At 33.7% G+C, this 21,227-nt stretch overlaps 1 protein-coding gene and 2 long non-coding RNA genes across 6 annotated transcripts; 2 read left to right on the top strand and 1 right to left on the bottom strand.

The window, feature by feature from the left end:
• Positions 1 to 103: 103 nt before the first annotated feature.
• Positions 104 to 13,920, top strand: LOC135265989 (uncharacterized). 2 transcript variants are annotated; one of them, XR_010333905.1, is made up of 4 exons: positions 104 to 6,877; positions 6,928 to 9,075; positions 9,666 to 9,742; positions 9,850 to 13,920. It is a non-coding gene; the product is annotated as an uncharacterized LOC135265989 (long non-coding RNA). The 2 variants fall into 2 exon arrangements; XR_010333904.1 differs by having other exon boundaries at positions 105 to 6,877; positions 9,666 to 13,920.
• A 138-nt stretch (positions 13,921 to 14,058) lies between these two features.
• Positions 14,059 to 14,704, bottom strand: LOC107398346 (uncharacterized). The gene is made up of 2 exons (XR_001575226.2): positions 14,332 to 14,704; positions 14,059 to 14,274 (listed from the first exon to the last, which is right to left on the bottom strand). It is a non-coding gene; the product is annotated as an uncharacterized LOC107398346 (long non-coding RNA).
• A 1,129-nt stretch (positions 14,705 to 15,833) lies between these two features.
• Positions 15,834 to 20,732, top strand: LOC660014 (carboxypeptidase Q). Of its 3 annotated transcripts, none has more exons than XM_064356427.1 (5): positions 15,834 to 16,209; positions 18,058 to 18,208; positions 18,255 to 18,928; positions 18,978 to 19,074; positions 20,415 to 20,552. In XM_064356427.1, exons 1-4 carry the CDS (start codon positions 15,872 to 15,874, stop codon positions 19,036 to 19,038), a joined length of 1,224 nt encoding a protein of 407 aa, XP_064212497.1. In that variant the 5' UTR covers positions 15,834 to 15,871; the 3' UTR covers positions 19,039 to 19,074; positions 20,415 to 20,552. The 3 variants fall into 3 exon arrangements, with proteins under 3 accessions (XP_064212497.1, XP_008191047.1, XP_971371.1); XM_008192825.3 differs by lacking the exon at positions 20,415 to 20,552 and adding an exon at positions 19,129 to 20,399; XM_966278.4 differs by lacking the exon at positions 18,978 to 19,074 and having other exon boundaries at positions 15,835 to 16,209; positions 20,415 to 20,732.
• The last annotated feature ends 495 nt before the right edge of the window (positions 20,733 to 21,227 follow it).

The following is a 21,227-nucleotide window of genomic DNA, read 5'->3' as shown; positions in this document are numbered from 1 at the left end:
GTAAACTTTATAACCGCGAATAAATTTCGAAAAATAATTGTTTAAATTTACCCTTAGGGACTTAAAAATTGGACTATTGTTAAGAGACTACAATCAAAATTTTGATATTTTTTTGCTTTTCTGAACAGTCTGTAGACAAGTAATCGAACCAACAAAACTGATGTATTTATACAGACTGATCCCGAAATACTGCGACTGTTAGCAATCTGAATTTAAATTTTGAAGGATATGTTAACATTTTTCCATATTCCAACGTGGTGATCTCATTGACACGTGGATCGGTGACGTCAGAGACCCTAAAGATCTGGACAAGGGACGCGGAACGGAGGAGAGGGAACTGCTGCTGGGAGGGATACGAGGTGGCCTCGGGCACTTGCTCTCGATCTTAGAAAAGAGCGATTCATATTAATAATGTTGTTCAATAATTAAATGTTAGTGAAATTTTAATGAACTTTTTTTTGATAAAGACAATTGTTAATATCAGAAGCGGGATAGTACGCAATATAAAGACCCAGTTTAAAAATTAGTTAAGATTTAGTGTTAAGATGTCAAAAAGACTTCGAAAAGAAAATCGTCACTCTTCTGGAAGCGATGATGATTATGAGTATCATCGTCGTCACTCTAAAACAAGAGATCGGTCCTCAAGTAGGGATGTGGAACGGCGGCATCGGCATAAGCAAAAATCTAAGGGCCGGAGTTTAGGACGTCATAGTTCACGGGAGCGCACCTCACGATGCCAGCGGCGGCGACGTTCGGAAAAGAGCGACGTCTCGGCGTTAAGTGAAGCGCTTTTAAAAGGGATGGGGCAGTTGGTACAAGCGCAAGGCAAAACGGTAACCGAGAGCCACCATCTGGTAAGTGTTACGTCCAATTTAGTCGCTGAATTCAACCCGATAACCGACAATGTAAGTGATTGGTTGGACTCATGAATGAAAGTCGATGAATATGCAAAAATTTATCAGTGGGACGAAAAGACGACAATCCATTTAGCCCTAAATAAATTGCGCGGTCCTGCGGCCGATTGGTTTCGAGGTTTACCCTCTCGAATTTTTGCGTGGTTGCAATGGAAAGAAATGTTAATTCAAAACTTTCTTCCTAAACGGAATTTACACAAAGAACTTGAAAATATGATGACGTGTGTACCCAGAATTGGTCAGAGTTTATACGAGTATGCGTTTAAAAAGCTGGCTTTGATAAACAAACTCAAATTGGGTATCACGCCACACGATAAAGTTAATCTTATTATTAGTAGTATTCCTGACGAGCAGGTCAAATTTACGATTGAAACAGCCGGAATAAGCGATCCTTCTGTTTTGGCTACACATTTAAAAATGTTAGACGAACAAAAGGGTAATAAAACTAGTACAATAAGTACACCAGGACCAAGCCGAGCGGCAAATACGGGTTCAACGGCAAATTTTGGCCCAAAACAAGCTAAATCGAGTATACGGTGTTATCACTGTTGGAATTGGGGTCACCTAAAAAAAGATTGCCCTTCCAAACAGCAGAAAAATACAAAAAAGTTGTTGGCAATTGAACCGAAACATGTAAATTTTATAGGTCAAGATGATAATGAAAACAAATTTAGAAAAACATTTTCCTAAACGGAGTTGAAATCAAATGTTTCGTCGATTTTGGAAGTGAATATTCTTTAATTACACGTGCGGCAGCTAATTCTGTTGCGCTTAATCAACTTAAGGTAAAGGACGGTATTTTATTAACAACATTAACTGGGAGTATAAAACCTGAATTCTTTACGCGAGTTGAAATTCAAGTTGACGGGGTAAAAAAAAATATTGAGCTGTATGTAGTCGAAAAATGTGTCATGGGTGTTGAAGCACTGATTGGGCAGAACTTTACAGAATTATATGATGTCTCATATCTGAAAATCGGTAATAGTTTACGATTCGAAAACGCCGGAACTACTATAGGATCTTCAATACACTCCATTAGTGAAGGAGTTTTAAATGTGGGAGTAAATGACCCAGAAATTGTAAATTCACTTGTAGAGTTAATAAATGAATTCGAATTTTGCACGGCACAAAATTGAAAATGAAAATCCAGTTGACTACAGAAAAACCTGTCTGTCATCGACCGCGCCAATTTTCCGAGTTTGAACGCATCAAAATAAGAGAAATAGTTGATGAATTACTTGCTAATGGCATTGTACGAGAATCGCAGTCACCGTATGCCAGTCCGGTACTTCTTGTAAAGAAGAAAAACGGGCAGTTGCGGTTGGTGGTCGACTACAGGGCCTTAAATAAAATTACCGTGCAGGACAAGTATCCACCACCTCTAATTGAGGAATAATTAAGACGCTTAGCGGGAGGAAAATTCTTTACAAGCCTAGATTTATTTTCTGGGTATTATCATATCCCTGTTTCAGAAGACTCAATTCATTACACTGCCTCTATAACCCAAGATGGTCACTATGAATTTACGCGAGTTCCTTTTGGGTTGACTAGCGCACCTGCCGTATTCCAACGCATGATTAACACGGCACTTGGACAATTGCGTTTTTCAAAAGTTTTGATATACCTAGATGATATACTGATACCCGCTCCAACAATAAGTGAATCATTGCATCTTTTGCGAATCGTTTTAAAAGTTTTACAAGATAATGGTTTAACATTAAATTTAAACAAATGTTACTTTCTGAAAAAACAGATTGAATATTTAGGTTACGAAATTACAGAATCAACAATAAAACCAAGTAAGCGAAAAATAGAAGCAGTTGAGGAATTTCCCAAACCAACCAACGTCCATGAAGTCCGACAATATTTAGGGTTGACTGGATATTTTCGTAAATTTATTTCAGATTATGCAAAAAAATCTAGACCCCTGAGTTGTCTCTTATTAAAAGATGCTGAATGGGAGTGGGGTAGTTCTCAGGAAGAGGCCTTTAATAAATTAAAGGTAGCTTTGATGTGTGCACCGATATTGACATTATATGACTCAAGAAAGGATATTATTCTATACACCGATGCTAGTCGGTGGGGTTTAGCTGGTATTTTGGTACAGCTACATGAGGGTAAAGAAAAAGTTGTTGCGTATTTTAGTAGGCAGACGGCTCAGGCTGAACAAAAGTATCATTCATTCGAATTAGAAACATTAGCTATAGTCGCTGCTGTCAAGAGATTCCGTCAATATTTATTGGGTCGGCCCTTTACTATTGTCACAGACTGTGCTGCAGTTAAGAACACATTTAATAAAAGTGAAGTTAATGCGCGAATTGGTCGGTGGGTATTAGCATTAAACGAATACCAATATACAATAATTCATTGTAAAAAATGATAGGATGCGTCACGTAGATGCGTTAAGTCGACAACCACTGAGAAACGAAAAATTTGTTTTAATGACAAAGGTAGCAGAAAATGACGTTATTGGCAGTACAAGAGTCTGATAAAAATATTAAGGAAAAAAAAATTGCAGGGACGTGATAGGGCACAGAATAAAGATATCTTTTATAATTATTCATTAAGAAATGGTCTTGTATATAAAGTTAGTAAATTTGGTTTGCGAGTAATGGTACCACGAGTGGTGCGATATCAACTTCTTCGACTTTGTCATGACGAGTCTGGTCATTTCGGATTTGACAAAACTTATGATTTACTTTCCAGTAAATATTGGTTTAAAGGCATTAGACGCTTTGTAAAAAAATACGTGAGAAATTGTCTAAATTGTTTGTATTTCAAATTACCCGGTGGAAAATCTGAAGGGTTGTTACATCCCATAAAAAAAATACCTAAACCATTCCACACTGTACATATAGATCACTTAGGCCCTTTCATCAAATCCAAAAGTGGAAACACACATATTTTAGTTATGATCGATGCATTCACGAAATTTATTTTAATCTATCCGGTACGAAATACGAAATCAAAATTTTCTGTATAATGTTTAAAAGACATGATTAAAGTCTTTGGGGTACCACAGCGTCTAATTAGTGACAGAGGAAAATCATTTACAAGTAAGGAATTCCAAACATTTTGCGTTGAAATCGGTACGAAACATCATTTGAATGCGGTAGCAATCCCTCGGGGGAACGGACAAGTTGAGCGTTATAATCGAACTATTTTAAACTCTTTAAGCACAATGGGCGCCTACGAAAATGATAAGACATGGGACGAAAATATTTCAAATATTCAGTTGGGGCTAGATGGGACAGTCAATCAAGCTATTGGTGTTGCACCTAGCGAGGCACCAATGGGTTATCGCGTGATTTCGCAGGGCATGCTGGAACCTGATGACAGGGAGGTGGTTGACGTAACCGAGGTTCGGGCTCGGATGGAAAGGCATAACGATCATTACCAGGCAGAACAAAAGCAGCGGTTTGATTCAAAAAGAAAGCCAGGACATTTATACAGTGAGGGAGATTTGGTGCTCATCAAAATCACAAGTACCCCGGCAACTGGGGCTAGTCACAAATTACTCCCAAAGTGGAGGGGACCATTTCGGATTACGAAAGTCCTGGGTAATGATCGATATGAAGTTGCCGATATTCCGGGAAGCTGTCGTTCTCGGTTGCGGTACAGTGGAGTGGCCGGGGTTGATAATATGCGGCCATGGATCTACTGTGAGTAGGCAGGACGGTCGTACGGCGCCCCTGGCCTGTGACGGTGTAGAGGGTGGTGAGATCCTCTTGTGGGGTGGCCTGTATTGCGTCCTTAGTTAGGTTAAGGCAAGAGGAAATTGCATGCGTCCTGTTAGAGAGAGTAAAGGGTAAGACTCTCTTGTGGGCGGTCTCTTGGTCAGGGAGTAGTGTACCCTGGGTCGCTGTCGGTACATGTGATGGGTGACATTAGATTTAAGTAGATTTATGTAGACTTAAGATGCGCCAATCGAATACTCTATTTAGGTTAAAAATTTGCATTAGGCATATATATTATTTCCTTTGTATATTTAACATATACATAACATGTTTTGATAATTAATTCTATTTGTAACTTGGCCAAGTTCACAAAATTTGCAGGAAGGAAACCCTGAGGTAGTTGAACCAGAGCTTCTCCTGAATTATAAATATGCATGAAAATTTGTATAACTAATGTTATCAATTCGTTTTGTTTAGACGCTTGTTGAGTTTCAGCTCTTCAGAACTTTGGGGTGACTGAGTGAGGCCACTCAAGAAATCAGGAAAGGCCGAATGTTAACATTTTTCCATATTCCAACGTGGTGATCTCACTGACACGTGGATCGGTGACGTCAGAGACCCTAAAGATCTGGACAAGGGACGCGGAACGGAGGAGAGGGAACTGCTGCTGGGAGGGATACGAGGTGGCCTCGGGCACTTGCTCTCGATCTTAGAAAAGAGCGATTCATATTAATAATGTTGTTCAATAATTAAATGTTAGTGAAATTTTAATAAACTTTTTTTTGATAAAGACAATTGTTAATAGATACCAATAGTGTACACTTCCAGTTAACAATTCAATAATTTAATCTGATGCCAACATACTCAGTTTTTCTGGATCATTGTGTATATTTGGACAATGTATTTACATAGATTACTACATCTGAGTATGTTTATGAAAAACAATGGAGTGTTATACTCGAAAGTAAAAGTTTTTGGAAATTGCAGATTCTAAAATTAGACACAAAATGATGTCTAGCAATATCGGTCTGAGTTTTTTTAAATCGGTACTTTTTTAGTAATAATAGAAAATTCGCGATGTGACGTAAGCAATGTCTCGACTAATGATGATTTGTCAGTCTTTCGCTGCATCCAATTAACGCTACGACCTACGTTTGGGTTGGTAAACGTCAAATACAAATGTCAAAACCGTGCGTTGTCGATTGTGACTGTGTTGTGTGCTAATATTTTGCAGGAGTTTGTGTTTTGGTAAAATGACTGCTCCTGCAGCACATCTGAAGTCGTATGTAAAACAACAGAGGCAGAAATTAAGAAAAAACGTACGTCTTTCAAGCTATCTTTGTTGGCCCAGCTTTCTATCTCAAGTTTTGTGACTGGCTGATTCAAAAAGGAACATTGCTGACGTCAGGCCAGGAATTTTCACCTTTTCAATTATTTTTCTCCAAAACGGTTGAGCTTGGCTATCCGTATAAAAATTTTCATTTTTTAGTATAATACTCCATTCGAGTTAAATTAATTTTGCCTATACATTTCAGCACGTTATTATTTTTTTAATAAATTTTTATTGGAAAGATTTTGTTTCATTTTATTAAGCGATGTTAAATGTTTTTGTGCTGTTGCAACTGTTACAGATGCTTTTTTATCAAAATGTCTTGTAGTAGTGCATAAGTACAGAAACATTTAACATTTATAATTCTTTATATTTGGAAAATAAATAAAATGTCTTGTTTGAGTTTCCCGCTATTATCGAGTTAGTTCGTTCTCTCAGGGTTAGCTAGCGCTTTCGCGAAAAACGAGGGGTAGACAGAGAGATTCGTTTCTCCCTCTCTCTTATATTCTATGGCACTTGGGTGATGGCTTCGACCATATGCGTATTTATTCTTTTTTTACTTAACCATTGGCGTAATATCGGCCTCTTTCACACAAGTCACATTCGCGAAATGTAAACAAACTTAACCTTTTCCACCTGCCATCACATACCAATTTCGCATGCGGTCTTTAAGAACTAAGTGCACGCTCTCGGAAGATCCTACCGATAAATTCAAAATTTTCACTTTTTTATACATAGGCCGATATTGACATGGTTCGCGCCAAGAAAACGGACAGGGAGAAGTTGTCTGACTTTCCAACAATCTCCCTTTTCTGCTGCCGGCTGCGGTACTGGTCGAGTACGGACGCTCCAATGATAATTTTGTGAAAATTTACCTTTCCGAATCTCGTAATTAACGATTTTCACATTTTCGTACCGTCCGTAAGTACCACACCAATTTGCTTCGTCGTCTAGAGGTAATGCATAATTTCTTTATTCGTTCGTATCTTTACTATCTTAAAATCAGGGATCTACGCTGGAGTCGGACTAGTTCTGGAGCGTTTCTACACCTGTAGCTATCGGAAATCCCGGATCTATTCAAGCTTTAAAGCGAGCCGTTGAGCCTTCCCTTGCACCAGCACTTCGGCAACCAGTGGAAACGCCTGGACCGCTCGTACCCGTCCGACCTTGATAAGAAACCATCGACGATAAGTATCTCGTATTTTATGTTTCGATTTCCTTGAATTCCCGTTGCGTTGGTTTTTTTGGAAACCGACACTTTAGTTTAATTTTAACTAATTCAAATTAATTTTTTTTGTTTCACTTCATGCTTTTTCTTTTATCTGCAGCAGTCAGTAGCTAGCTGCCGAAAAAAGCTACTTGGCGCCCTTAGATAGACCCACGACTCTGGCTTTCCTCAACCAACCTTGAGTCCGGAGGCGGTGTTCCTAATATTCAAATTACGTAACAGTATTTAAAATTCAAAAGTGAATTTAGTTTCTTCGATAAGGATGAATAAAATTACGTAGATTTTATTCATCCTTATCAAAAAAACTGCATTCAATAGAGCAATGCGGTTTGTTCCATTGAATTCAGCGGCTCGTTTTCTGTATTGTACCATCATTTAACGAGATCTAAAGTTTTAAAATTTTTTGCTAAAAATTAAGATAGGTATTTCTTATAGTGGAAAATTTTATTCAACAAAAAAATTCATAACTCGAAAACTAAAAGTCATAGAGCAATGCGGTTTGTTCCAGTGAATTCAGCGGCTCATTTTCTGTATTTTACCAACTTTTCAAATTTTTTTTGGTCAGGTCAAATACCTTCATAAAAAGGAATTTTTTTTTTATTCACTTCAGCAAATTTTTATGGACATTTATGTCTTAACAACCCAGTAGAGTCGTTAAAAGTTCAAGAAAAGTAATTTTTTCGATTTTTTGATTTTTTCAATTTTTGTCGATTTTGGGTACCAGGAACATTTATCTAGCTATAGCTACGGAACTATAAGAGATAACCCCATAACTATATGGGGTTATCTCTTATAGTTCACTATATACTAATATAGTGTATTATCGTTGGAAAGCTCTTTTAATGATCTATCTTTTTCAAAAAAGACTTACGTTTTCCGACTGATAGTTTTCGAGAAAATTGCAGATAAGTGCAACAATTGGTAAAATTTTAAAAAATTTATAACTAAAAAACTATTGGGAATTTGGCGATTTTCCCGACGGCAATCGATTTCTCGGATCATTTTGCAGAGTGGAAAATAGTTCCACTTTTTGAAATAGTTTAGCCGTAATTGAGAAAAGAAAAGTAGAGTCTAAAATGTTACTTCTGGGCCAGCTCATTTGGCGGCTTAAAAAACAAGGCAAAATCCTATAAATTTAGTGTTTTCTCAAAAGTAAACATTCGAAAAAGATTTAAAAAACTTACAAAATGTCTTGTTTTTAGCACCGCAAAATGGCTTTTTATTTCTGGACCAAGCCATTTGGCGCATGCAAAAAAAAGTAAAAACAACACTAAATTAAGGAGGATACTACGATATTTGACGTCTTAAAAATCTAGGCAGAATCCTAAACATTTATATGATTTCTTAAAAGTAAACAACCGAAAAAGACATAAATTGGAGGGTTTAAATTTTTCCATAGAACTTTGTCTTCTTTGTCTACATCGATTCTGAAAGCTTTTTAAGTGTTTTATTTTATTAAACATAATCAAACATAAGTGTGTTAAAAAATAAAACATCTCAATTTTATAACAAAAAATAAACAACAAAATGTGAAACTATCAATAAAGTGAAAAAACAACAATACAAACTTTATAAATAAGTAAAGATTGCAGATTAGCCAGTCTTTTCAAATAAGCAAGTTTATCTTCTGTCGTTTCATATTGTTGCACAGAGGTTGTCACCAAATCTTGTACAATTCTATACTTTCTTTTTTTGACTTCATTGCGCCCTGCTAGCGCATTTGCACGAGTCAATTTATGGCAGGCAAGATCCCTTTCGAGACCATCAAACAAAAACCAAACGCTGACTACTGTGGAAGATGGAATTCAAAGCATTATGGAACCCTTCACAACAATTTGTTGTTTTGGGTGTTCCGTGTAATGCAGCATCAAAATGGTTCCAAGTTTTGATAGGAAACTGAGGATCTCGTCCGGTGGCGCCTTCAATGTAAGTTGAAAAAAAAAATAAGTTAAAATTTCATTAAATTTATCTTCATTTGGGAACGAGGCAGCTAAGAGGCCAAAATTTTTTCTTACATCCTGCATTGGAACAAAGGCTAAGGCGACTAAAGATTTTAGCCTCAGTTTTACATTGATATCACTTTCGTACTCCGTTTTTAAACCTGTCACTATTAATTTTCCTAATGAGACTTTGGCATAGGTGGAAATAACAACCTTTTATTTCCGATTCTGGAAAAGCTGTTCTAGCGGCGTTCATGCACGCTTTTTCAAAATCTAATAAAAATTTTTGCGGTGCCATATTTGGAACTAGTTGTTTCATAATTTTAAACATTTTGTCATAAATTTTTGTATCTTTTCTTGGCAAAAGTAAGTAAATACAAGGCGGATAAGAACTTCCAATTTGAGCATGCCATGTGTAAAGCTGGTAGAACATATTTAGTACTTTATCAAAAGTGCCGTCTCCAAAAATTATGTCTTAATTTAATTCAAGCATAAGTTCCTTGTCGCCTAGCACCAATATTCTATCTTCTTCATTTAGACCTGAGTCATGTAAAATCAAATGCTGGTATTTTTCAGGAATATCAAAATGCATAGTTTTGGAGTTTGCAATACTATGCTGTTGTCGGTGGCACCGAAGACTTCTTGCAAGTGAGGTTGGTTTAGGCATATGTGCCAATACTTACTTCTTTTAAAGTATTAACTATGACACAGCGAGTGGTAGCACTAATTGATTGCATTTCCTGTCTCATATTACTTCTAGCAATATTTGCTTGTGCTTTTTGTGGACATGAATCGTGGCAATGGACTATTGGCTCTTGACCTTGAGTTACCTGGTTATCTTTGGTTTTCACAAATGAATGGCATTTAAGAGAGCGATTAAGGCAACACCTCCAAGTAATCACTCCGTTGTTTTTGCGAAAAGTTAGGTACTCATAACCTTTGTAAATTAAAACGTCTTTATTTTTTTGGGTTTTTGAAATTCCCATCACTACTACACTGGATAGTAAAGAAAAACATTAAAAAAATAATTATGAAATCCTACACCTAAGGTTACCTTTTATTAGTGGTTATGGTTTTCTCAAGTGGATAATTGACAGTCTTTACTTTGTATTAAAACACCTTAACCTATCATACGTATCAGGGGGTAATAACTCTACAATCACAGCATTTAGGACTGCTCTGCTGCAATGTCACTACACAATTTCCCGCGCTTCACATGCAGTTTTTTAGACAAGCGCTAACCACAGTGGCGTAATTATAATCTGGCAACTCGGTGCAGTGCATTGGGGCGCCGCCACATTGGAGGCCTTACATTGTAATTTTAATGATAAAAATGCTTTGTTTAATTTTAATTTTTGTTATTAGATGTAAAACGCATTCAACAATTAATAGTCCAATACGAACTCGATTACAAATTTTGAAAAATTTTATAGTATTCTCTAGTTTCAAAAAATTGTAAAGTTTTTATAATTATAATTATTATGATAATTATAACTGAAACAATGATTAGTTTCACAACTACTATTTATTGATCTCCAAAAATTAAATAAGTAATTAGATGTGTATTTTTTATGTAGCGCTTTGTGAGTTTTGTATCTTTGCTATTTTAGACTTTTTATACATTATAGTAATGTACTTTTACCCGGTACACAGGTGCGCTTTATTCCATGCCCGCTTTATTCCATGTGCGCTTTATTCCATGTACGCTTTTTTCCATGCGCTTTTTTCTTTGTGCGTTTTTTCCTTGTGCGCTTTTTAAAAAACTTTTTTTTTTTAAAGTTTTTAAAAAACAGACTAAATGACTTTTTTGGTGTTTTAATCACTGTTCCAGAATTGTAATATTGTCTTTATTCCAACCACTTACACTATTACCGTTTAGTTCAATTGATTTAATAACCTCACATCACGCACACAATTATGCATAAAAATATTATTTATTCCGTGCTAATCAAAAAGCCTAAATATTTAATAAAGATTTTATGTTTAATTCAATAATATACAATACTATCTTTGTTATACCTGGCGAATTTGAACAAACACAATTAAAAAACCAATCACAGATGTTAAAACTTTCAACAGTGTTGATCTGTTAACGTTGAAAAACTTTGCTGCGGAGAATGATGGAAAATTTTCCAAAACTACTCTTGTAAGGTATAACTTTTCTTCATAGAATTCTGTTAGCTTGTAACTAACAGTCAAAACTTTTTCTGCTTCGATAAGAACGGCATCACACAGCAAAATCATACCTGCGGTACCAAACTAACTTACCAAAATATTCGTAACATGAACTCAATTTTCATACTTACAAAACAGAAAAACAAAATCGAAAGATCAGCTACAATTTTTTTGGTCGGTACAGATCCATATTTGTGACTCATACTCGTCATGAATATGTTATCGAAGTGACAAAGAAGATGAAGTGTGGTGTACGAAATGATTAAAAATATTGGCCACTCAAAAATATCGTTAAAACTTTCATTGACAACTTTTAAAAACCTTAAATTTTTTTGTACTTTTTCAATTGTTTGAATTCGATATGTGTGAAGTAATGAGTTATAAAGTTGTTTGTATTTTAGCAGAACAATACTTAAAATAAAACTCATGATTGAATTGAAGAAAAATACCATATAGTCTTGCACGTACACAAAATTATATTTTTTCACGTATTCAAGTCCCATCAAATCCAATTTGAAACAAAATGCAGTTATTAAAAACACTAAGTCAAAAATTTGAATAAGCAAAAAAATTACGGCAAATGGAAAACAGTTTTTATCGACTAAAACGTGAATTTTTTTGATTAAATCTTTCCACTGTATTCGTTTCCAAAACATTACGGAAAATATTAGATAATAATTAAGTAGAGCCATATTGATATCCAAAATTGTGCGTTCTATGGCTGGAACTGTAGGAATACTTCGATAAAAGTCTCTATTGATTGTTGATACAACAATCGATATTGTCATAATAGTTGCAAAAAGTAAACCGTACAATTTTCGCACAAACGTCATTTCTCCAGTATTGTATGAAGGAGTAACTGCAAGAATGCTGCCGATACGAAAAATAAAGCTTGCCAGTTTTGTTGCCATTTTTCCAATGACTGAACTGAAGCCAGCACGATAGCAGTTTACTTTGACACGATAATTTCCAGGTTTAGAATGAAAAACAAAACGATTATTGGAATTTGGCAGCCATATGATTTACATAAGTTATGTGTGTTCTAAAGGTATCAATTTACTTAATCATAGAAAATGTTGTTTATAAAAGTAGAGTAACAAAACACTAGAAATAGAGAATAAAGCTTCTCCAGTAGTCTAGTAGTAATTACACGGCTCTCGTGAGAGACCAATATTGTACAACAAAATATACCAAAAACAAAAACCTGGATATGAAATTGAAATAACAAATGTTAAATCGATTTCTAACAGTGGACTATTAATTAACTGTTCTGACAACAATAATATTAATAAAAAGCTTGTGCGACGACGACGATCGTACTCGTTCGTATATTTGTTCAATTTAAAATAACTTTAACATAGCTTATTTTTACAATATCACATTTTCACAAAAATTCTATATTATTCACACCTTTTATGTAAAATTATTTTTCTATGGCCAACTACTATCAAATATCAAAATACTATCAAAAAGTATATAAAAATATCAAAATGTATTTATATTGTTTTCAGTTCAGAAAAAAATAGCATTTTGAAAATGTCATAGCCAACTATAATTCCTATTTAAAAAATTACAACTTTATGTTATTACAGCTAAACGAATGGTTAAACATTATTAAATTCCTTGTAAAAAAGTGCCTGTATGACGTTTTTGTTTCAAATGTGTATCTTTTATAATAAGGGAGATATGAATTTTTTTAATTTCGTTTAAATGTCAACTTTTGTTTATAAATCGAAAAGACGATTTATAAAAGACGATAGCGGACTGCGGTTTTGACCAAAATTATTTAAAAAAAAACGGACTCGAGAATGTATCACTAGTTTTTCTCTAAACCTCTTAGTTTTGGAGATCTATCGTACATACATTCAAAATACACCACCCTTACACGAGTTTTGTTGGTATAGATACTTATCTGTCATAGTTTTCAACATATGTATGTCAATCTTTTAGTCCAAATTTTCATTTGCAGGGCTTCATTCTAGTATAGTTTATCAAATACGTATGATAATTATTAAACGGCTGCTTACTTTGACAAAGTTGACTTTGACCAAATGTGGTAGTTGTAAAATAATAAAACATTACAATTAAATAATTAACCGCATAATGCGCTCGCTCGTGTTCTAAACAATTCTCGTGTAATATGGTCTACTACATTAATATTTGAGTGGATGGAGCGCTGAGAGAGAGAGAGGTAGTATTATGAACACAGAGCGAGAGAGGACGCAATAGAAACTCACGTGATCAAATAACGCCCTAGCTTGCTATGTAATCAGACTCTTGGAAATGCTTGCCACAAATTCGCGAACTCTCAGTCGGAATGAAGTTGTCGCGTCTAAGGGCAGTTATCCATTTTTTTCCAAGAATAGGATCTTGAGGAAATCTGCAGAGCGTGTTATTTTAATCTAATGCAAAAAATAATTGTGCTAATATTTACGATTGAAATGAAACACCTCCTTTCGTTGCCCTTTGTGAACAACCATACACACAACACGATTTCACCATTTTAAGATTTTAAACAAATCATTTATAAAATATGTATAGTCTGTGATTTTTAAACAAAAAAGTTTCTGATCGCACGTACACTTACAAGTTTAAGAAACACTACTGATATGAATTCGTAGAATTGTAAGGGATGCTTGGGAGGTCCGAATGGTTGGTGCGTGTGAGGGCTTTTAGGGCGAGTGTGAAAGATGGGAAACATGTGTTAAAGATGAATGCCGAATGTTTGGATTTTTAGAAAATAAGTTAGTCTGTAACTGGCTGTTGTAGAGTAAAGTGGAATTAAAAGGTCCTGTTGAGAAAATCGTCGTTTAATTATTCTATAATCCTGACATAATAAATTATAAACTATAACACTACATTTAAAAATAATAAACTACATTAACAAAATTCACAAAAAAACGATTTCTCCACTAGATAGACCAACTTATTCTGCTATAAAAGTCCAAAACCTTTTCAATTTTTTTGTCGGAATCGTCACTAAATCCCGACTTGAGGACTTGAGGAGTAACTAAAATAAACATCAATTCAAATATTCGTAAACACATATTAGGGTTCGATTACGTACGCTTCATATTATTAGAGCGAAGTTGCTTTGGCTAAAATAATAAATAGACTAAACAAAGTTACTATGAACAATTTTTTTTCGTTTTTAACCCAAAAGTATGAAAATAAATGACAAAATCCACTACTGCCGCATTCCAATACCTCATAGCAAGCTAGCGGGTTTCTTGCCACTGATCTCGTGTGTTTGTATTATTGCGTTCTCGATCGCTCTGTGTTTATAACACTACCTCTCTCTCATCGCTCCATCCACTCAAGTATTTGATCAATGTCTACATCTATGAACAGTAGGGTGATTTGAAAATGTCATGCCAATAAACCCCGGTTTGGGATCGGTAAGTACTCGGACCGCAAACATCTGTGGCAATAAACTAAACTTAGGTACACGAAATAATTTTACTTTTCAATTTGAATCCAACTGCTTAAAATAAGATTTAATTTTCTAATGTTCTTAGTAATTTTAAAAATCACTATGTTAATAAACCCGTAAATCCAATAATTCTTTTCTCTTTCTCTTTCTGTTCGTGAATTGTGCGTTTTTCTTAAACTCTACCTATTTTGATACTTGTTCAATGATTATTATTATTTCTTCAACAAGAAATAGAATATGTTAAAAGAAAAGATGGCCCCAGTAAAAAACAAAACTGTTTTCTTATTTGCAATTTTTTATCAGAAATTTGTTTACAGTTTGTTACTTTGGTAATCGTGTTTGGATTTTTTTTACAAAAAGGGATGCAATTAGTTTTCGCTGAATACCATAGGGAGAACAAATTTATTTAGCAACGCGAATTAAACAATATCTATATTGAAATTTGATTCTCATTACGAATTAAATGACAATTGTAATGGGAATCAGCTTTATTATTAGTTGCATCAATTACGGATTTTGTCAACACAATGACTTTGAAATTTACTAAGAACATCAAATGAAATCTTATTTTAGGTAATTGTATTCAAGTTGAAAACTAAAATTATTTCGTGTCCTCAAGCTTACGACTAAATATAGTTTATTGCCACTGATGGTTGCAGTTGGAGTACCTACCGATCCCAAGTGCTGGCGTTTATTGGCATGACAATTTCAAATCACCGGCCGTACATACATTACACACTCATTTAATAAATTAACTTAGTAATTTTTTACTATCTTTTTAATATTGTAAATTAATTCAAATAATATAAAAAAAGAATAAAGCAAAATTACCTTATGTAAGATCATTATGATTGTTTATTGTCAGATAACATAAAACAATGAACAATTTTTGTCAAATTTTTAAGAATCTTAAAAACATAGATAAGATCCATGTTTTGTTGTGTGATAATATCTCTATCACCTATTACATTCTTTTAATAATAATAGGAAAAGTTTACAATCTATTAAAAACAATACATGTTTTTATTTCTTGTCAGACTTAATCTTTGATCAGCTGTTAATGAAACTATATTCAAAAAACGTTCAATCACTGTGATGTCAGAGGTTAAACGTTTGAAGAGAATTATCTTTATAACTAGAAAACTCCAGCTGCTCAGACGCATTTTGTGTCGCGATGTTGATCCGTCAAATTATCGTAACTCTAGTCATAGCATTAGGGGTGTTGTGTGATACTGCCGACAATAAAATTGAAGAATGCATTCTTCCAGAAGATCTCGTCAATGAGATTGCTTCATATGCACCAACTGTACAAAAAATTATCAATACTTCAATTAATGGAAGCTTCAAGGGAATCACTTACAATGAACTGGCTTATTTCGTCGACAAATTCGGGAACCGGATTTCCGGCTCCCAAAATTTAGAAGATGCAATTGATTTCATGATTAAGAAATCTAGTGCTTCCGGCCTAGACAATGTTCATGGCGAAGAAGTTAAAGTACCTCATTGGATAAGGTAATTACACTTACGGCAAAATTAAATAACACAAATGATTTTTATTAAAAGCTCTTTTACTTAAGTTGCTTTGTTGTGGTTTGTTTTATACTTTTTTGCGAGTCACATTTAAAACGGTTCCTGTAATTAGTAATTACTATTTTAGTGACATTTTACTTAAACTCGTAGTCCAGATGACATTGCAATAAAATTTACTTTACTTGTAAATAATAATTCAAAAACAATTAACAATTGTTAGATGCAATTAACAATTAATAATTAACAGATCAATGATCAATGATAGTTATAACTTGAAAATTATCACAAATAGGTATAGGGAATATTGACGCAGATCAATGCAGAAAAAAATTCTCCTTATAGCTGATTCTTTATAAAAAAACACAACACTACAAATAACGGTTTATTGAATATTATTTACACGGAAATGTACTTGAAGTAAAAATATCAAGACTAAGTTTGGGGTTTAGGGAAGACTTGGTGAAACTGCAATACCAGTTAATCTGAGTGGCTAGTTTCGAAGTCAAGAGGGTGGTTGGAAATATTCTGACGAAATCTTGTGAGGGTGGCCAATTTAACGGGGTGGTTTTCGGTATGGCGCATATTCTTCAGATAGGGAGTACTCTGTTCAAACTGGAGGATGCGGCGCTACTGCGGTACTACGGGGAGTTTTGGAACTAATGGCCTCGTTACATTCTCCATCTAGTAAAATAAAAATTGGGACATCCAATTTGGAAAAATTAAGTTATGGATACTTGAATTTGTCCAAACTAATCCTTAAAATGTTTGAGTTTATTAACTGCTATTTCAATTTTGAACACACTGAAGAACAGATATAGACTTTCTTTTTTAATTCATCAAATATGATTTCAAAATCTCTAAAACTCAGAGAGTTACTAATTTTTTAAGTACAGGTGCAAATACAAAGATTTTTTTTAAATTTCAGGTAAATAGATTCGAAGATAATTCAATAATTCCAATTTAAGTCTAAATAATTCCTGTAATTTCAAAAAATTCACCGATGTTTCAGTAACTCCAATAATCCATGGTAATTCCAAATTAATTAAAATAATTTCCTGATAATTTAATAATTCCAACTTAAGTTCTGTACTTCGACATAATTTCAAAATAATCTCTGTTATTCCAAGTTAATCCTAACAATTCTAAAAAAAAATCAACAAAATTATAAATTTTGTTTTATTATAAATGAAATTACGATAATTCCATAATTATTCAAGTAATTATTAAAAAAGAATTCCAGTAATTTCCAAAAAATATTAAAATGTCTGTAAGTCCCATAATTCATTCATTCAATTCCAAGTTAGTTACAATAATTTCAACTTAAATCCTTTAATTGCGACTTAAGTTTCGTAATTTAAAAATAATCCCTGTAATTCCAAATTAAATCCGGTGGTTTTAAAAAAATTTACAAAATTATTAATTACAAGTAATATCAGATATTTGAAAATAAAATTCCAGTAATTCCAGAAACATTAGAGTACTTATTCACAAATATTTCCAGTAATTCCATAAGAAATTCACTGAAGTTTCAGTAATTCATATAATCCCTGGTAATTCCAGATTAATTTAAATTTTGTTTAATTCCAAGTTAAGTTCAGTATTTACAAATAAATTCCGGCAGTTCTTAGAAATCCAACGTATTTTAGATTATCTTGGAAAATTAAAAATAACACAACAGGTATGTATTTTTAAGAATAAATCCACCAGAAAAATTCTAGTAAATCATTCCGATAATTCCATAAATCCCAAAGCTAAATTTCATAATTCCCAGAAAAAACGTTATTTTCTGATGGCAGTACATATCGTAAATTAAATTTTCTTTTTTTACAGAGGTTCAGAAAGTGCAACAATGATAGAACCACGTACAAAAAGTTTGACCCTTTTGGGTTTGGGAAACAGTGTAGGAACCCCACCGGAAGGAATTTTAGCTGAAGTTTTGGTTGTTAAATCTTTTGACGAATTGAATGCAAAAGCTGGACAGGTAATAATTCCTACTGTTCCTAAGTTTTGTCACACATATTTTATAGGCAAAGGGAAAAATCGTTGTTTACAACCAAGATTACATCAGTTATGGCCAATCTGTTGCTTATAGGGGTCAAGGAGCTACCGCTGCTGCTAAAGTCGGTGGTGTAGCAAGTTTAATCCGTTCCATCACCCCCTTTTCTCTAAACACGCCACATACAGGAATGCAAAGTTACAAAGATAATGTTACTAAAATTCCGACGGCTTGTATTACAGTAGAAGATGCACATTTATTACAAAGGTTGCAAGATGAAGGTTACACGATAAAGATTCTTTTAAAAATGGAAGCACAAACTTTGCCTGATGTAACATCCAGAAACGTTGTGGCTGAAATTGAAGGCAGCAAACAACCAGAAAAAGTCGTCATTGTTTCAGGCCATATCGATAGTTGGGATGTTGGTGATGGTGCAATGGATGATGGAGGTGGTGTTTTTATTTCATGGGGTGCTTTGGCACTTCTTAAAAACCTTAACTTGAAACCTAAAAGAACAATCCGAAGTGTATTTTGGACGGCTGAAGAGTTTGGTTATGTTGGTGCTTTTGGATATGCACAGCAGCATCAAAACGAAACTGATAATTTTGTTTTTCTTATGGAGTCCGATATTGGAACTTTTAATCCTGTGGGTCTAGAATATGCAGGAGGAGCTACAGGTTATTGCATCGTTCAAGAAATTGCAAAGTAAGATTCTAAATTTAAATTAACAAAATATTATTTTTTACACTTCTAGGACTAAAGTGGATACTTTAGTCCCTGTAAACAGGGTCATTTATTCCATAGGGAATAAATGAACTCTCTAGGGGGTCCAGACCGTATTTAATCCCTAGGTAATAAATAAAATTTTCAATCCTTGTAGACAGAAACTAAAGTATCTATTTTAGTTTCGGAAGTGACAAAAAAATAAATACTTTTGAAGTGTAAAATATAGCGTATATACCTCGGGACCAAAGTGCTTAAATCTCTTCACTCGTAAGATTGAATGCTGCACTTTAGAGCCTCTATACAAAGTGGTCCAGCCCAGCAGTTGCAGTTTTGATATTTTGTAGATGTTATTTATATTCTAGGACACATTTCAGGAAAATATTTGTGACCATACAGAATGTCCCAAAAAAGTATGACTTGCTATGGCTTGCTATTATTTTTTTGTGCTCATTATGATAGGTTTTTAACTTCTTTCATGTCCCTAAAGTCTTTTTCAAATTGGTTAAGGGATTATTGTTGAAAACAAACAAAAACTAAAAAAAAATCGGTTTACATCTTTAGATTTAAAAATTAATAAAAAATAGAAACAATTGCTCGATATAAAAATAAACAGGGTCGGAGTCATCTTCGACTTTTATTCATTGAATTTGTCATTAAAATACTTGACAAAACAAGTTTTTATTAAATGACTCCGAATGTATTAAGATCTACGTTACGGTTGTAATATAAAAAGTTGTTCGTTTTTTAGTTCTGCTTGGAAAGATATAAAAATAAATAGGGGTTGCCATTTAAAATAAGCAAAATAAAAAGCTCTAAACTTTTAAAAGTTTGGAAATAAATTGAAAACATCATCATTTAATAATCTAAATCAATCAAGCCTAATTAATAAATCTGTTAGATCTTGTTCAACACGGACCTAGTAATAAAGTATTAAAAAAGTACTGTTTCTATTTTTTAATAATTTTTAAATCTAAAGATGTAAAACCGATTTTTTTGTTTTTTTTTAACACAAATTCCTTGACTGATTTGAAAAAGCCTTTAGGGACGTGTAGGAAGCTAAAAAGGGATCGTAATGAGCACAAAGAAATAATAACATGCCATTAAAAAAATATTATTCACATAAAACTTTTTTGGGACACTTTGTATAGTCAAAAATATTTTCCTGAAATGTGTCCTAGAGTATAAATAACGTTTACATAATATGAAAATTCCAACTTACGTAAAAACTGAGCTACAAAAGACGAGAGCTGGATTGGACCATCCTGTATAATATATTATTTTTTCTAATCCCATTACCAAAAATGTCAAATTTTACATCTAATTTGGGCGTGGTTTGCTGTCATTATTAGTCTATTATTGTTTGACTCGCATAGTTCGCTGCGCTCACTCGTTTGGCAAACGTTCTGGTTGTTAAACAAAATGGATCTTTTCATAACTGATACATAAATAACTATTATTTCTGCAGGTTGTTAGCACCTATTAACGCCACTAAAACGAGACAATCCCCCTCTGTAGGTTCTGATATTGAAATTTGGACCGGTAATGGAATTCCTGGAGCGTCTCTTGATACCGAAAATGATAAATATTTTTGGTACCACCATACACCTGCTGACACTTTAGATGCAGAAGATTCAGTTTCTTTAGATAAAAATACTGCTCTTTGGGCGTCTGTTGCGTATGTTATCGCTGATTTAAGTATTGATTTTCCTCGAGATTCACTCAAGACTAAACACTGATTATAATCAACTATCTCAAGTATTTAAATAAAATGATTAGAATCTAATGTGTTTCTCTCAAACTCAATTAAATAAAACCATGGAACGCTCACGATAAACAGTTACTTCTATATTATAAGGTGACATGATTGTTATCTCAAATAGCAGTCTTATATCCGATTTCATTCCTTTATTTAAAACAGAAAACCAAAATGTTCTGTCACGTCACATTTTGGAGATTTTAGGTCTGTTTATCTTATAAGGTATTTTTACTAATTTTACTATTCGTTTTCTATTGAGCCTACCTATAACGCCATAATTTTTGATAAATATTTTTTATAAGTTAGGGTCACATTTCTGAATATATCATAAAGAACGAAAAACTTTATTTATTTTTTTTGTCTGCATTGTACCTCAAAATCTAAACACAGCAGGAAGTTTTAGCTGATGTTTTCTCGTTAACCTTAATAAAACATCCAGTACAGGTCAATTTATTACAGTTATTAGAAAAGTTTAACATTGTCGCCTAGTGTTATCTATCACTCATTTAGGATAAAACTTTA

This window comes from Tribolium castaneum, chromosome 4 (genome assembly GCF_031307605.1).
Source record: "Tribolium castaneum strain GA2 chromosome 4, icTriCast1.1, whole genome shotgun sequence".
Taxonomy (NCBI): Eukaryota; Metazoa; Arthropoda; class Insecta; order Coleoptera; family Tenebrionidae; genus Tribolium; species Tribolium castaneum.
This window is presented reverse-complemented; position numbering and strand designations above follow the sequence as displayed.

Excerpts from the sequence above, each read along its gene's own strand:
- LOC660014 (XM_966278.4), top strand. The coding sequence starts at position 15,872 with ATGTTGATCCGTCAAATTATCGTAACTCTAGTCATAGCATTAGGGGTG. Across the intron at positions 16,210-18,057 it reads AAAGTACCTCATTGGATAAG|AGGTTCAGAAAGTGCAACAA; the intron begins GTAATTACACTT and ends CTTTTTTTACAG. Across the intron at positions 18,209-18,254 it reads TGAATGCAAAAGCTGGACAG|GCAAAGGGAAAAATCGTTGT; the intron begins GTAATAATTCCT and ends CATATTTTATAG.